The 15,610-nt window shown below is 42.9% G+C and overlaps 1 protein-coding gene across 1 annotated transcript in view; it reads left to right on the top strand.

The window, feature by feature from the left end:
• The window catches only part of ATAD2 (ATPase family AAA domain containing 2), a 116,221-nt gene that overhangs the window by 58,205 nt on the left and 42,406 nt on the right, over nt 1-15,610 (top strand). Inside the window, exons 17-19 of the mRNA XM_074985623.1 lie at nt 5,454-5,580; nt 7,892-8,078; nt 11,016-11,201. Of these exons, the coding sequence (XP_074841724.1) occupies nt 5,454-5,580; nt 7,892-8,078; nt 11,016-11,201 (500 nt within the window). The remainder of the gene's footprint in view (nt 1-5,453; nt 5,581-7,891; nt 8,079-11,015; nt 11,202-15,610) is intronic.

Here is a 15,610-nt window from a genome sequence, read left to right on the forward strand (position 1 = left end):
AACCTGGTCTTCTGGGTGCTTATGGGCCCCCTGCTTCAAACTGCTGGCCACTTGTTCTCTCCTCTACCTCTCCTGGAAAGCGGCCATCACCTCTGCGTGAAGGGTATCTGAACTCTGGGCCCTCTTGTCTGAGCCCCTGTACGTAGTGTTCCTTATGGACAAGGTCCAACTTTGCTCTCACCCACCGTTCCTGCCTCAAGTCGTCTCTTGGCTCCATGGTAGTCAGGATGTTTTCTTGCCTGTGTTCTACCCGAACGTCATAGCTTGTATTGGGAGCAACAGCTGAACTCCTTGATGTAAGACGGGTGCCTGCCTTCTATATTGACCGTACTGAGCCCTTCCATAAGAGCCCGCACCTCTTTGTGGCCATTGCTGAGCACAGGAAGGGACGCCCATTGTTGTCACAGTGCATTTCCTGGATCATATCCTGTGTATGGGCGTGTTATGACTTTGTGAAAGTATCCCTGAGTGCAGCAATCCTCATCTACCTTCCTGGTGCATGCTCCTGTCCAGGAGATCTGTTGTGCAGCCACATGGTTCTCTGTGCATACCTTCACTATGCAGCAATCTAGAAACAACACAGCCTTCAAGGCTGCTATGTTAGTTATCCATGTGTTGACTCCTACCCCCCATCCCCCTATCCTCCCAGGTTTAGTTTGGAAATCGCTTAACTTGAATAGATATGAGCAAGCACTTGCAGAAGAAAAACTGGTTCCACTTTGTTGTACTGGTTGCTCTTTGAGATGTGTTGCTCATATTCAAAACTCACCCTCACTTCCCACTGTCAGAGTGGTCAGCAAGAAGGAACTGAGGAGTGACGCCAGGTTGGCTGTGTCATATATAGGCTTTTGCATAGGTATTGTTCCAGGGGCCTCCTCAGCCAGCCTGACTGGCTAATTGCTCGGGAAGACTTTCCAACAGCCAGGCATGTACACGTAGATATGAGCAACACATCTCGAAGAACAGTTACAATAGTGAGTGACCATTTTTTACGAGTTGATAAGCTAAACAGTAACAAGTCTCCAGGACCGGATGGCATTCACCCAAGGGTTCTGAAAGAACTCAAATGTGAAATTGCAGAGCTATTAATGGTGGTTTGTAACCTACCGTTAAATCAGCTTCGGTACCCAATGACTGGAAGACAGCTAATATAACGCCAATATTTAAAAAGGGCTCTAGAGGAGACCCTGGCAATTACAGACCAGTAAGTCTAATGTCAGTACCGGGCAAATTAGTAGAAACAATAGTAAAGAATAAAATTGTCAGACACATAGAAGAACATGATTGGTTGGGCAAAAGTCAGCATGGTTTCTGTAGAGGGAAGTTGTGTCTTACTAATCTATTCGAGTTCTTTGAAGGGGTTAACAAACATGCAGACAGGGGGGATCCAGTGGACATAATATACTTAGATTTCCAGAAAGCCTTTGACAAGGTCCCTCACCAAAGGCTCTTATGTAAATTAGATGGTCATGGGATAGGAGGAAAGATCCTTTCATGGATTGGAAACTGGTTAAAAGACAGGAAACAAAGGGTTGGAATAAATGGTAAATTTTCACAATGGAGGCGGGTAACTAGTGGTGTTCCCCAAGGGTCAGTCCTGGGACCAATCCTGTTCAACTTGTTCATCAGTGATCTAGAGAAAGGGGTAGGTAGTGAGGTGGCAAAGTTTGCAGATGATACCAAGCTGTTCAGTATAGTCAAAACCAAAGTAGATTGTGAAGAACTTCAAAAAGATCTCAGCAAACTGAGTGATTGGGCAGCAAAATGGCAAATGAAATTTAATGTGGGTAAGTGTAAAGTAATGCACATTGGGAAAAATAACCCCAATTATACATACAAGGTGATGGAGGCAAATTTAGATAGAACAAATCAAGAAAGGGATCTTGGAATTATCGTGGATAGTTTTCTGAAAACACCCACGCAGTGTGCAGCGGCAGTCAGTAAAGCAAATAGGATGTTAGGAATTATTAAAAAAGGGATAGAGAATAAGACGAAGAATATCATACTTCCCCTATATAAAACTATGGTACGCCCACATCTTGAGTACTGCATGCAGATGTGGTCTCCTCACCTCAAAAAAGATATACTGGCATTAGAAAAAGTTCAGAAACGGGCAACTAAAATGATTAAGGGTTTGAAAAGGGTCCCATATGAGGAGAGGCTAGAGAGACTGGGACTTTTCAGTCTCGAAAAGAGGAGATTGAGGGACGATATGATAGAGGTATATAAAATCATGAATGGTGTGGAGAAAGTGAATATTGGAAAGTTATTTACTTGTTCCCATAATATAAGAACTAGAGGACGCCAAATTAAATTAATGGGTAGTAGGTTCAAAACTAATAAAAGGAAATTTTTCTTCACACAGCGCACAGTCAACCTGTGGAACTCCTTACCAGAGGAGGCTGTGAAGGCCATCACTCTAACAGAATTTAAAATAGAGCTTGATAAATTTTTGGAGGTTAGGTCCATAAATGGCTATTAGCCAAGGGTAAAGTATGGTGCCCCTAGCCTTTAGTCAAAGGCTGGAGACAGATGGCAGGAGAGAAATCGCTTGATCATAGTCTTCGGTTCACCTCCTCTGGGGCACCTTACACTGGCCACTGTCGGCAGACAGGATACTGGGCTGGATGGACCTTTGGTCTGACCCAGTATGGCCGTTCTTATGTTCTTATGATGCAGGTCGTATCTCCACAGATAGTGATGATGCATTTGACTTAAGATCAGGTATTCTCATCAGCCTTTCTGGTGCAGATCCCTATTCAGGATATCCGCAGGGCCTCAACAATGGTTATCGGTTCATAACACCTTTGTGACCCACTGTTCCATCGCCCATCAGGCCAGAGATGACGTTGGCTTTGACAGAGCTGTGTTGTACTTGAGATGTCCATGAATTCCTACCCACCTCTAAAGATACCGCTTGGGAGACACCTAACATATAATGGGCATGAGCAAGTATTCTAAGAAAAAAAGTTCATTCACTCTAAATAACTGTTCTTCGTGATGTGTTGCTCAGATCTATTCTGTTTCCTCCTCGCCTTCCCTACTGTTGGGAGTTTAGAGAGGGAAAGGGTTGGTAGTACCCCTTACAACAGCGCTTCTGTGGAGGGCCCCGGAGCTTGTCCTGTAGATGTTGCTGAAGGCAAAACATTCTGGCATCGCTGCATGTGGCAAACAGCTCAATCCAACATGGAATGAACATGAGCAACACATCTCAAAGAACAACAATTATGAAAAGTAAGGGTTGCATTTTTTTTTTCCCCCATGGCTTATTGTTGTTGCTTCATACAGTTTCTTATCTGTCTCACATGTTGAAACTATGCATAATAGATGCCTTTGGGCTTCCAGCTTACATTAGAAGAAACAGCTTTTCTTTTCAAAATAAATGCCATGGGAGTCTACAAATGGTGCTTGCTCGATTGTACAGGTTGAAACTCTCTAATCTGGCACTCTCTCATTTGGCAACGTCTGTAATCTAGCATGATTTTATTTAACTGGATGATCAATTAGCATGGGTGTGGCCTAGTTTTCCATGGTCATTTCAAGTTTGGTTACAGCTACCAGTCCTGGCTTTCAGTGTTCTGTGCTGTTATTTAGCTGTAATTTACCTCTAGGTGTCTTGTAAGAGGCCAGTAAGCAGTGGAAGTGTTGGTAATGCTGTTAGGCAATACTGACTTCCCCTGGTCCTGAAAATTCTCTCAATTGGCACTGGTCAGGTCCCACAGATGCCGGACTAGAGGGGTGTTCAGCCTGTGCTTCCTTTAGAACTTTGCTAAATTCACTTATGGGTGCACTTTTTATAATTTGTAAGTTGCCATGAACCGTGTGTTTTTAATTTGCTCTTGTGGCAGTATTCTGCAAAGACTTAACTACCTTTCATTATTCTTTCTCTGCCCATTGATGCCTAAAAATGATCAAGACCAAATCAAAAACAAGGATTGTGTTATAAATTTCTTTTGGGATTGTAATTAATTGTTATATGCTGATGTCTTACTTGGTGCCTCATTATAACTCTTGACCTACTAATGAAAGATCATAAGCAATACCACTGAAGTATGACTTTTGTCCGTGCTGGCAGATCATCTTGAAGTATCCTTTTTTTTCCTCCATTTATAGTAATCTGTAACTTCAAAAGAAGTATGTTCTAAGCATTAGCTGATACCACATTACTGTCAGTCAGGGACCACCTTTTAACTTTTTGAGGGCTGCATGTTTGAAGCCTGCGTTAAAGTAGAATTTTAAAATATTAAATATTTTGCTATATATTGTGACAAAGCTCTGATCTTTTTTCAGTGAGTCTCATGCCTCTGGGGGGATTATGCTTGCCTCAGAGTCTCACTATGATTTTCAACTAAGCCCTTCTCTCTGAAGAGACAAGGGTCACAGCTGACTGAGACACTTCCATTGTAGGCCAGAAAAGTTGTGGGGAGGTGTTGCTGGGACAGTGCCCATTGCCCCTTCAGGCGAAGGATGAAAGTTCAACCTCCTCTCCCAACAAGGATCCATCTTCTCTCTCAGAGAGGTGTCTCTGTGGTGAATCAGGAATTGGGGGAACTCAAGCCCACCCTTTACTCTGGGTTCCAGCCCAGGGATTCTAATGGAGACTAATGCATCTGTTGGCAGTGATTCCCTTCAACTTGGCTACAATTCCTTGGAGCAATTCTCCCTCTCCCTTACTTCCTTCCCCCCCACCTTAGGGTTTCCCCATAGCTTATTGGCGTTTGTACTTCCCAATTTTTGGTAATATTTCTGCTCCTCTGGATTCTTCTGACTCAGGATGGGGAGTTCTTAAATAGAATAGCAGGTCCTTTCTTTCAGATATCTCAAGTAGCCTGTGAGCTCAACTGTCCCTTTCTGAATTATTGGTGTCAAGTGCTTTAATTAGCCTAATAGTCTTAGACTAATAGGCTGATTGTTGTCAGATGTCTCAATATGCCTGCAGTGGCCTTTGTTATCGTTACCCAGTGAACAGGAACCTGCTTATCTTGGGGCCTTCTGTACTCTTCTCTACCCAGCTAGCCTGAGTCTTTAACAACACCTATATGATTTTTTAGGTTCATGGTGTTTGGTACCATTGTGTTTGTGGGAGGAAAGGGGTTTCACATTATGCCAAATTCCACCCTTTACCACCAATCAGAAGATCTGGAGCTGGTAACTGTGTTGGAGGGAGCAGAAAAGCACACACGTGCACCCCTGGCCATGCCGCAGAGGGTGTCACCATTGAAATTGTTTCTGTAAAGTTTTACAAATGAAATTCTCTCTCTTTCTATCATTTAAGTTGCACATAGAATTACACGTGTTCCCAGACTACTGGCTATTTCTTGTAAGTTTTTTTAAATGATAGTTCTTTGGGTTGAATAAACTGCCATAGATTAGCATGCTGAATTGTAAATACAACTTCTCCTTTGAAAGTGAATGATACAAAATTCCCAGGTTAAACTTTTGTGTTGTTTCAGATGTTGAGAGTCATATTTTGGAAAGTGACTTAACGTATAGTGATGAGGAAGCACCTTCAGTGTTTGAAAATCAACTTTCCCAGAAAACACCTAATAAGCCAAAAGGAAATGTCCTTAATTTTAACAGGTACTTGTCTCTTGCCTTTGAGTTTGACTTTGGCAGCTGTATCCTTAATTCAAGGAAGATTTTTCTGGGCTTTTCTTTTTGTGGGAAATTGTGTTGCTCCCTTATGCTTGCGTTTTGCAGAAATAAACATAGAAACAAGCAGATAAAGTTATTGTGAAGTATCTGATTAGAACTGACCAAATTTAGGGGGAAAGGTCCTGATCCATCAAGGAGATTGACAAACTTGGAGCCCATATTTGTTAACTCATCTACCCCAGAGAGCACCTTACCAGGATTTAGCTCTAAAGTAGATTATTTCGCCTGTTTCTGAATCACGTTGATAGTTTTAGACACTTTTGTACTTTTAATTTGCAAGTTTATGTATTTGAACATACTTGCATTCCACTGTAATGGGCTGTTTTCTTCCTTTCTGTTTATATAATTATCTACTGAATTTGAAAATTACTACACTACTGTTTTAAAAACTTATAATACATTTTGCTGATTTATTGTGAGAATTATAAGAAACTTCTTTGAAAGTCAAATTATTGTAAAATCTTAGTTTGGGTTAAGCCACCAGCTGTTGCAATTTCCTATGCTGCCAAATTCCGATTACTATGGTGGTTGGGGAGATGTTCTAAATTACTGAACCTAATGACCTACACATGTCAAGTCATAGATGCTAGCCATAAAGTGCATTTTAAAGATACGGTTCCAGAAACCAGTACTAGATTTAGAAACATGGCTCATAAGAACAAAACAAACTGCATCTGATGAAGTGGGTCTTTGCCCATGAAAGCTTATGCTCCAAAATATCTGTTTGTCTATAAGGTGCCACAAGACTTCTTGTTGTTCTGGAAAGATTTTGATTGTATTAGATATTAATGACCAAGCTATGTGGAAAGACTGAACAAATGAAATAAATGAAATACAACTTATATTTTAAAATATTGGTTTTACCTGTGCCTTCGTGTGTCACAACTGAGAACAATAAATTCAAGTCACACTGCTCAGAAGTAGGATACACCCCAAAATGCTGATGGTTATTGTCCCATAAGATGTGTCAAGTGAGCCACAAAAGTAAATTTCTGTCTCACCAGACTGGCTAACAAGTCATAAAAGCAGTTTCCTGAGGTATCCCAGTCTTTTTATAATTCTCAGAAACAGTGGATTTAAAGATGAGTTCTTTAAAACCAGTCTCAATAAATAACAGGTTCTTTTGATTCCAAAGGACCATCTGCACATCCAGGTCAATATACAGCTCAGAACTTACCCAAAAATCATGCTTTTGCTAATCCTTTAATATCTAAAATCTAATCTAAAACCTTACTTACAAAAGAAAGGAGAGAATTGAAATTGGTTAAGGGAATCGAATACATACAATAATTGCAAACTTATTGATTGAGGATTATGGGAGTGATGGAATAAACTGCTGGCTTAAGTCAAGTCTCTGGTTGTTTCCAAATCATTGGAAGGACGTAAGTCCCTTTGTTTAGTGCTTTCAGTAGTGTAAGTCCATAGTCTAAAAGTTTGAGCAGAAGAGGCGTAAAATGGGGGCATGTCAAGGTCCGTTTATAACTTCAGTCATGTGGAGAGCAATCCATTGCTTCAAGTAAAGCCCTTGGTGCACTAGTGGAAAGTTACAGGTAAAGATAGGAGTATTGAAACACGCGCAAATCATATACATGCAAAAGTTTGCTCGGTCACAGCAGTGATTGTTGCCTATACTTCAAATTGAAAGTTGATTCAGTGTAGATGGGTATCTCCCATGGTCCATTGTAAGTTGTGTCTTTTGATGGGCTATGTAATTTGAATAGTCCCTCCAAAATGTGCTGACTGACTGCTATGTGGTTGTTACTTAAGAGCAAACATGGGAAATTCAGATATGAAGCAAATACAGTTTCAATTACAAAACTAATACATTCATACAATAGCATGATCACATTCAGCAAATTATAACCTTTCCGTAGACAACGTATGTACCACATTTTTTGTACAAATCTGTTCCAGATATGTAACAGTGGTTGTAACATTAATCTATATGGTCATATTTTAGCCAGTTAACATTATAGAAGCATTGTATGTAACCCATAACCTTTATCATGGCAGCTTTCCTTTTCTTCTCTGCTATAGCTGATGCTGTTTATTTTCTTACATTTTTCATACATTGTTAACAGTACAGATTTATTTATTTATATTCTAAAATGATAGTAGACTAGAGAGACTCAACCCCTGTGCATTCATGCATTGATGTATTTTTTTTTATTTTTTTTTAAGTTCTTGGGTTTTTTTAAATTATTTTGATTTTCTGATTTTACCATTCTTGTTTTAGAAGTGCTCATCATCAGCCAACATCTTACAGACCAAGGCTCTTGATAGTTGGAGACCCAGGATTTGGACAGGGCTCTCATTTGGCACCAGCTATAATACATGCTTTGGAAAAGTTCACAGTCTACACACTGGATCTCTCAGTTCTGTTTGGAATCAGTACCACATCGCCTGAAGAAACATGTGCACAGGTGTTTTGTTTTAATCTGATAGGAATAATAAATATTGTTTTCTGCAGGTTTTTTAAAACAACATTTATTCAACGGAGGCCACATTCAGTTTTAATGGGTGTGTCTGTCCGTCCTGTGAATCTCAGTCTGTAAGACTGCCCCTTTCTTTGAGTAATGATCATACAGATAAGAAGGGACATTTTCCTTTTTCACCTTCTACAATTAAAAGTTCTTTATTTTATAAAAGAACCAAGTATTTCATAAAACCTGGGAGTGCTGCAGCACACCTAGTTCCCCAATTAAACATTTAAAACTAATAGAATTTTAATTAGTTAGCTTGATTAGGGTTTTTTTACTCACTATTCACATCCCTACAACAAGATTCTCCTCTATCCTCTATGGCTGAACCCACATGGAAAGAGGACAGTCAATCACCTCTATTTCAGAGAGGGGTTCTCCTATAAATTGTTTTGGGAATCCACTTTCACTCATGGAAGTTTTTGCTGGGCATCAAGGATGGAGAAAGCAGCCTTGTATGCAAGTCCTGCTTCTTAATGGACCCCTGAAGTTGCCATATTAGGATGTGTGGGCTGCCTGTTGACAGTAATTTAACATATTATGATACCATCTCTCAGAGAGAACATGGTTTCACATCCTTCCCTATCCGTCCATGATAGGAGAAAACATTTGAGGAGCAGGAGAAGAGCATATTACCCTAAAACTTTGTTGCTGCATGAGGTGGTTATACTTCTACCACCATAGTCAGTGATTGCACATAGTTTCAGGACCTCTGTTTCAAGGAGAGCAGATATTCTCCCGAGGGATTGGCAGGGTATCAGAGATCAGCAAAAGCTGTTTTAGCATTGACAGCACCCTCCAGAGTGGCACTACCTGTTAAAAAGGCTCTCTTGGATTTCTCTAAGACGGTATGGCAAAAGCCTGCCACTATTCCACCAACATGCAGAAGATGGGATAAAAAGCACTATGTGCCCTTTAAGGATTCTGACCTTTTATTTTTGTATCCTTCTAACTCCCTAGTGGTGGATACAGTGAATGAATGTGGTAGGCAGCACTTTGAGATCTACTTCCTTTGACAAATACCAAAAGTGGTTGGGTACCTTTGGACAAATGTCTTACCCATCCACCCTCCTGTGGTTCTGGGTTACAAAGTACCAGCTGGTCATGGCCAATATGACTTTACTAATTACAAAGAGTTCATGGCACTTACTAAGCAGCTGCCAGAGCCAGATGATTATGTAGTACAGGGGGCAGTTCCACTTGGTAGTTGCAGGGGGTCAGCTGTTCAGCAGAATTGTTCGCTAAGCATCTCTAGATGCAGAACACACGTGCCAGATCGGTCTCTATGGTGCTAGATACGTGCCAGGTGTCATTTCTCCACTATCTGGGGTTTCACAGAGAGGTTTAGAACACAATAGAGGACTTCCTATTTGATGCCCATAAGCTTTTCTTGGAAACATTGGGTGTTTTCTTGGAAAACGTTTAAGGGTTCAAGGGCCACCCTACCACTTTTGTGCACTGGTACCCATACATGCAAGAAACATTTTTAGTAGGTTGCACATTACCTGGGGGTCATGTGCTGCTAAGTTTTTCTTATACCACAGAATCCTTCCAGAAAGAGAGAAAAGTTTCAGAACAAGAAGGCTGCCCAGCTATCCTCCATAGCCATTAAGGACCATCTTAAGAGCACTTTTGATGGGTCAGTTGAGAGTTTGAATCCTCCTCCTCTGGATTAACAGATCAATGGGGTTGTGTGTTTTTCATTTATATACATGTGTGGGCCCCATTACAAAGATGTGAGTGTTTTGTAATCTTTAATATGATATTTAATCTATAATATGGAGATACACATCTCATAGCACTGGAAGGGGTGTTGGGAGGTCATAGAGTCCAGTCCGCTGCCCTCTCGGCAGGACCAAGCACCATCCCTGACAGGTTGTTTGTTTTTTGTTTGTTTTTTTTTAAATCTGTTTGCCCTAGACCTCTAAATGGCCTCCTGAAGGACTGAGCTCACAAGCCTGGGTTTAGTAAACTGGTGCTCAAACTACTGAGCTATTCCTCCCTCCTGTGTTGAAAGGAAGCACTCTTATGCCCCATTTCACAGATGGGGACTTGAGAACTAGAGAGATGACTTGGTTAGGGCCTAACAGGATGTTTTATGGCAGAGCACATAATTGAACCTAGATATTCCATGGCTCAGTCCAACACACTAACCACTGAATTGACCATCCTTCCTCCCTCTTTGATGTCTGACAGCATAGGGTCTCATCTTAAAATGATGCATCATTTCTAGCTTCCAGTTTGATCCATCTTTCCAGAAGGAAGATAAAAGACAGTTTTCCAGAATACCTATTGATCTTTGATTAGAATCTGTGCTGTTAGGCAAATAGTGATTATCCTCATCCCATCAAAATTAATTATCACCTATGCCACTGTCTAGGTGTCTGCATTGCTAAACACTGTATGATAAGAAGGTAATTAAAATCCCAAAGCAAAGTGTTTTTGTTTTAAAATTCCATGAAATACATCAATGCAAATTTTCTTAATGTTTCTAATGTTTGGGAAGAATCACTCCTATGGCCATATTGGGTCCCATGGATTGCGTATTGACAGCAATTTAACTTACTACCATTAGTATTCAGATAGGTTTCAGTCCTGGGTTTTTTTCTTCTTTAGATTCAATATTAATAAAACACAAACTGGAAAATTATGCAATAAAATACAAATAAAAATTACCACTTACAACAATTTATAATTGGGTTTGTTTCGTAGCTGAGTCAAGATAGACTTACCTCACTCAGTATTAAGAATTGTTCTTTCCCAATTGTTGCTTGCTTTGTGTATCTACTGTGAAATAGAAGTGACCAATTAATTGATCTTCAATTATTTATTAGTGAGTTATTCATATTTCAGTATTCTCAAATACTTTGTTTTTAATAGTTGATCCGTGAAGCCAAAAGAACAGCACCAAGTATATTATACATTCCACATGTCCACTTATGGTGGGAGACTGTTGGATTCACTTTGAAAGCTACATTTACAACACTATTACAGAATATTCCATCATTTGCTCCAGTTTTGCTGCTTGCAACGTCAGATGTACCTCATGCATCTCTACCAGAAGAGGTACCATTTGTCAGTTCATTTAATATAAGCCTCATCTCTCTAATTCAAATAACTCTTTAATATTAATTTAGTTCTAGTGGCTTACAAAACTGCCAAACCTGATCCTAGTGTGGTGGGGGTGGGTTTTTTTTTGTTTTTGTTTTTTGTTTTTGTTTTGGGGGGTGGGGGTTGGCAAACAGTAAAAAGCAGATACAAATATCCTTGCTTACAGTAGGTTTCATTTGTAAAAACACTATTCTTTGTCAAGTGCTTGCTTGTGTCCATTTGTTGTAGGTGTGTGTGATTGCCATGTGCACTGATTTTGGAAGATTTTCCTGCAGCAGTAGCTGTAGGGACCAGTTTCAGCATTCCCTGGAGTGGTGCACATATACCATGTCAGCCACCTCCATTCTCAGTTCCTTCTTGCTGCCAGTGATGGTGCTTGGAACTTCAGTACTATATCACTTCCTGTTGCTTCTTTTCTTATCTACTGTTCTTACTCACTTGTAATAGATTCCGTCTAATTAGATGTTAGTGGTAGTTCCGAGTATAGTAGTCCCTCGAGTTACGCGAGGATTGTGTTCTCACACACCCTCACATAACTCAGATTTTGCGTAAGTTGGGAGGGGTGGCTTTTTTCCCTGGCAGAACACACATTCTACAGCTAGGGAAGCAGCAGGAGCACTTGGAGCTCCTTTTGAAAAGTAAGTCTTGGGGCTTGGGGGGCCAGTTGGGGAGGGTTAAGCCTGGCAGTGGGTTGGGACCATGGGAGGGGGCAGGGGGTTAAACTGGGGTGGGTTATGGCTGCAGAGGGGGTGGGGAGGTGGAGTTGAGCCAGGGCTGCACAGCCCTGCAGGGGGGGTTGTGCAAGAGCTGGGTGCACAAGGGGTGGGGGCGTGGCGAGCCAGGGCCGTGCAGGGCCATTTGAACCAGTGCTGGGGGCTTTGATCCAAGGCCAAGGGTAGTGGGATTTTCAGTTGTGCTTGACTCATGTTAATGTGTGATTTTTTTGAGTTGCACTTTCGAGGGATTACTGAGTTAGAGGTCCCATAGGGACAATAGCTCCCAGAGAGGGCATGTCCCACTCACCTGGCTTTAAGTCATGTAGTAGCTGTTGCAGGCCTATGTCTGTTAGTGACCCTCACCACAGTTGCTTATGGCCCTTAGAACCTTTAGGCCACAAACAAAAAAAGGAGAGGAAAATTTGTTTAATGGCTTTTCTTGTGGACTGGTTCTAGCTCAGGGACAGGACCAACATTTGGATATGGGACCAGGCATGAGTGTTTCTGTGCACCAACAGGTGTACAGCATCATTCTTTATCTTTGGCTCCAGCTAAGGAGCTGAAGAAAGACCTCAAGAGTAAATCTCCAGGCTCGCACAAGGAGAAAGTTAAACAGCCGGTTATCATGGACCCTACTGGGACAGTGCCACTGACCTCCAAGACTGCATCAGAACAAGGTAGTCTGGCCCTTTCCAGGCAGCAGTGCCCATCTCTGTGAGCCAGCACTGGATGCTCTACAGATAGTCCAGGACATTCTTTGGATGCTCGTGCCACTTACACCAGCAATAGCTAGGCCCCAGCACAAAGAGAAGCCTACGCTTGAACCTCTTCAGGCCTCCCACAGGCAACATTCCACTTCCAGGGGAATGTTCTGCCACAGATCTCCCTTTTGCAACAATAGGCAGAAGACCTGTAGCCCAGTGTGCTTCTCAGTGGCGCAAGGGCTCCTGGTGGGGTGAGGTGGGACTTTCAGACAGCCAGGACTAGACCAAAGGAGGCACATACCCAGTGGCATGGACAGCATTCTGGGGAATGGCTGTCCCAGCAGTCTGTCAATCCAGGCGCAGAGCACACCACATCTACTGGCACTGGTTCACCACTTTGCCTGTTGCTGACACCATCCATCCCATCATGTATCCCAGTAAAGTGTTGGGGCACCTCTGTGCCCTATTCCACTTCACTTCTGTCACCACTGCATGACACTGATTGCCACCCTGGACTTAGCATAGCTCCACGGACCACTGTTGGTTGCTGAGGAGCCATTCCTAACATCTGTCATTTGCCCCAGCATCACCCAGGAGCACTCCATTCCAACAGGAGCTCTTGCTTGGTCCCATAGTGGTTACTGGCCAGGGTCTGACACCAGTGCACCGGAATGTCCATCAGGCTCCCTTTCCAAGCAACCCTTGGTGCTGGAGGCCCCTGGCACCACCACTTCACTGATTAAGAAGATATAGAGGAGAAACCTCTTGCACCCCCACTGCCTGAGATGAGGCCATCAGCTTAGGCCTCCTCTTCTTCATCCCCTGACAAGTCCATCATGGAGACCCCACCTCTGGTAACACTGAATGACTCAAGTGCCCACCATGACTTCCTGAAAAGGGTGGCTTCCAACCTGAATATCCAAGTCAAGGAGGTGGAAGAGCCTGAGGACACTTGGATTAGTGGGCCAGGTGACCCTTGCAAATGTGGCCTTACTGTTACATGGAGTTGAAAAATCACAAAAACCTTGTAGCAGACCCTTTCCTCCCTGTTCTGTCTCCAAAAAAGCAGAGCAGAACTACACACATGCCCAGCCTCCAACTCTCTTGTAGTGGAGGTAGTGAGCCAACAGGAAAGCTACAGGCATCTGGGGAGCTATACCAAAAATAAGGACTTAAGGAGGCTTGATCCCTTTGGCAGGAAAATGTATTCATCCTCTAGCCTCCAGGAAACGATCAGGCTGTAATGGCATACTGTGACCTCAATATTTGGTAAGCCATGGTCATATTAGTCCTCTCTCCCCAAGGCCTCAAGGAAGGAGTTCTGGACTCTGGTTGATGAAGGTGCTACAGCAGCTAGAGTGGCACTCCTGGCAGCCTCTGATGTGACTGACTCCATGGTTTGCGCCATGATGACAGTGGCCTCAAATGATGACATCTTGGCTGCTTTTCTTGGGCCTCTCCACAGAGGCTCAGCATCAATCCAGGACCTTGGACAGGTGTGCCCTGTCTGTGGAGCAAATAGAGTGTAAGCTTCATGGACTAAAGTACTCGTGCACAACTCTGCAGACCGTGGGCTTGAACATCCTGGGGCACACTTGCAAGAAGTTTAAACCACAGCAGATCCAGCCTCAACACTCCCACTCCTGTCAGGAGTCAGCCCAAAGCAAATTCAGGGACTATGAGAGGGGGATGAGTAGACAGCTGCATCCTCCACCAATGTTCCCTCTAATCTTTTCCATCCATATGTGGATTTTTGCCATCCCTTATAGGGAATACTGGTCTCCATCCCAAGTTGGGTCCACCCGGTTGAAGTGCGCAGACAAATGGCCCTGTAGACAAAGTACCTCTGTGTCCCGGATTCCACCCCCACTTTTATTCTCCCAACACTTGCGTCCTTTCCTCCCTGTGTGGTGCTTAACTTCAGACTGGTGGGTCCTCAGCACAGTGCAGCAGGGATAGTCCCTTCAACTGACTTCTCTCCGTCCCTGCCATCTTTCAGGAACCCGTCTCACAAGAACCTGTTGTGACAGGAAGTCAAGCAGTTGCTGCAGATATGTACGGTGGAGGAGGTTCTGTCTCAATACCAGGACCAGGGTTTCCATTTGTGTTACTTTTTAATTCCTTTGTTTCCTCCTGGAACTGAGAGACCTGAATTGCTTACCTCACAAACTCAAGTTCTGCATGGTCTCTCCAGCCTCTTATTATTCCCTGCCTTCATCTGAAAGATTGGTGTGTGGCCCTCAAACTCAAGGACTCTTATTTCTATACTGTGATTTTTTTATTTTTTTTTTTGAAGGGGTGCAGGCGTTCTCTGTGATTTTTTTTTACAGTAGGTTTCTACAGTTTGCAGTCGTCCCACTTGGCCTGTCTAGTGCTCCATGAGTGTTTACCAAATGTATATGGATGGTAGTGGCTTACTCATGTGATGGAGTGTACATCTACCCATATCTGGACAACTGGCTCATCAAAGGCCATTCTGCAACTCTGTGGATCTGCTACTCATGCATCATCAGCTTGGCCTGCACATCAACTCAGACAAGTCAATGTTAGTGCCATTACAGAAATTTGAGTTTATCAGGGTAATACTTGCTTTGACCTGGATGAGAATATAACATCACCCCCAGTTTCACTTGCTGGTCAGTCTCCTTGAATGAGTCTCTGCATCTCTACTCGCCACAGTAAGGGCATGTTTTCATCTACTTAGCCACATGGGTGCATATACTGTCATGAGCTGCGTCTACACGTGCACGCTACTTCGAAGTAGCGGCACCAACTTCAAAATAGCGCCCGTCGCGTCTACACGCGTCGGGCGCTATTTCGAAGTTAACTTCGACGTTAGGCGGCGAGACGTCGAAGTCGCTAACCTCATGAGGAGATAGGAATAGCGCCCTACTTCGACGTTGAACGTCGAAGTAGGGACCGTGTAGACGATCCGCGTCCCGCA

The sequence above is a fragment of the Carettochelys insculpta genome, chromosome 2 (genome assembly GCF_033958435.1).
Source record: "Carettochelys insculpta isolate YL-2023 chromosome 2, ASM3395843v1, whole genome shotgun sequence".
NCBI classification, from domain to species: domain Eukaryota; kingdom Metazoa; phylum Chordata; order Testudines; family Carettochelyidae; genus Carettochelys; species Carettochelys insculpta.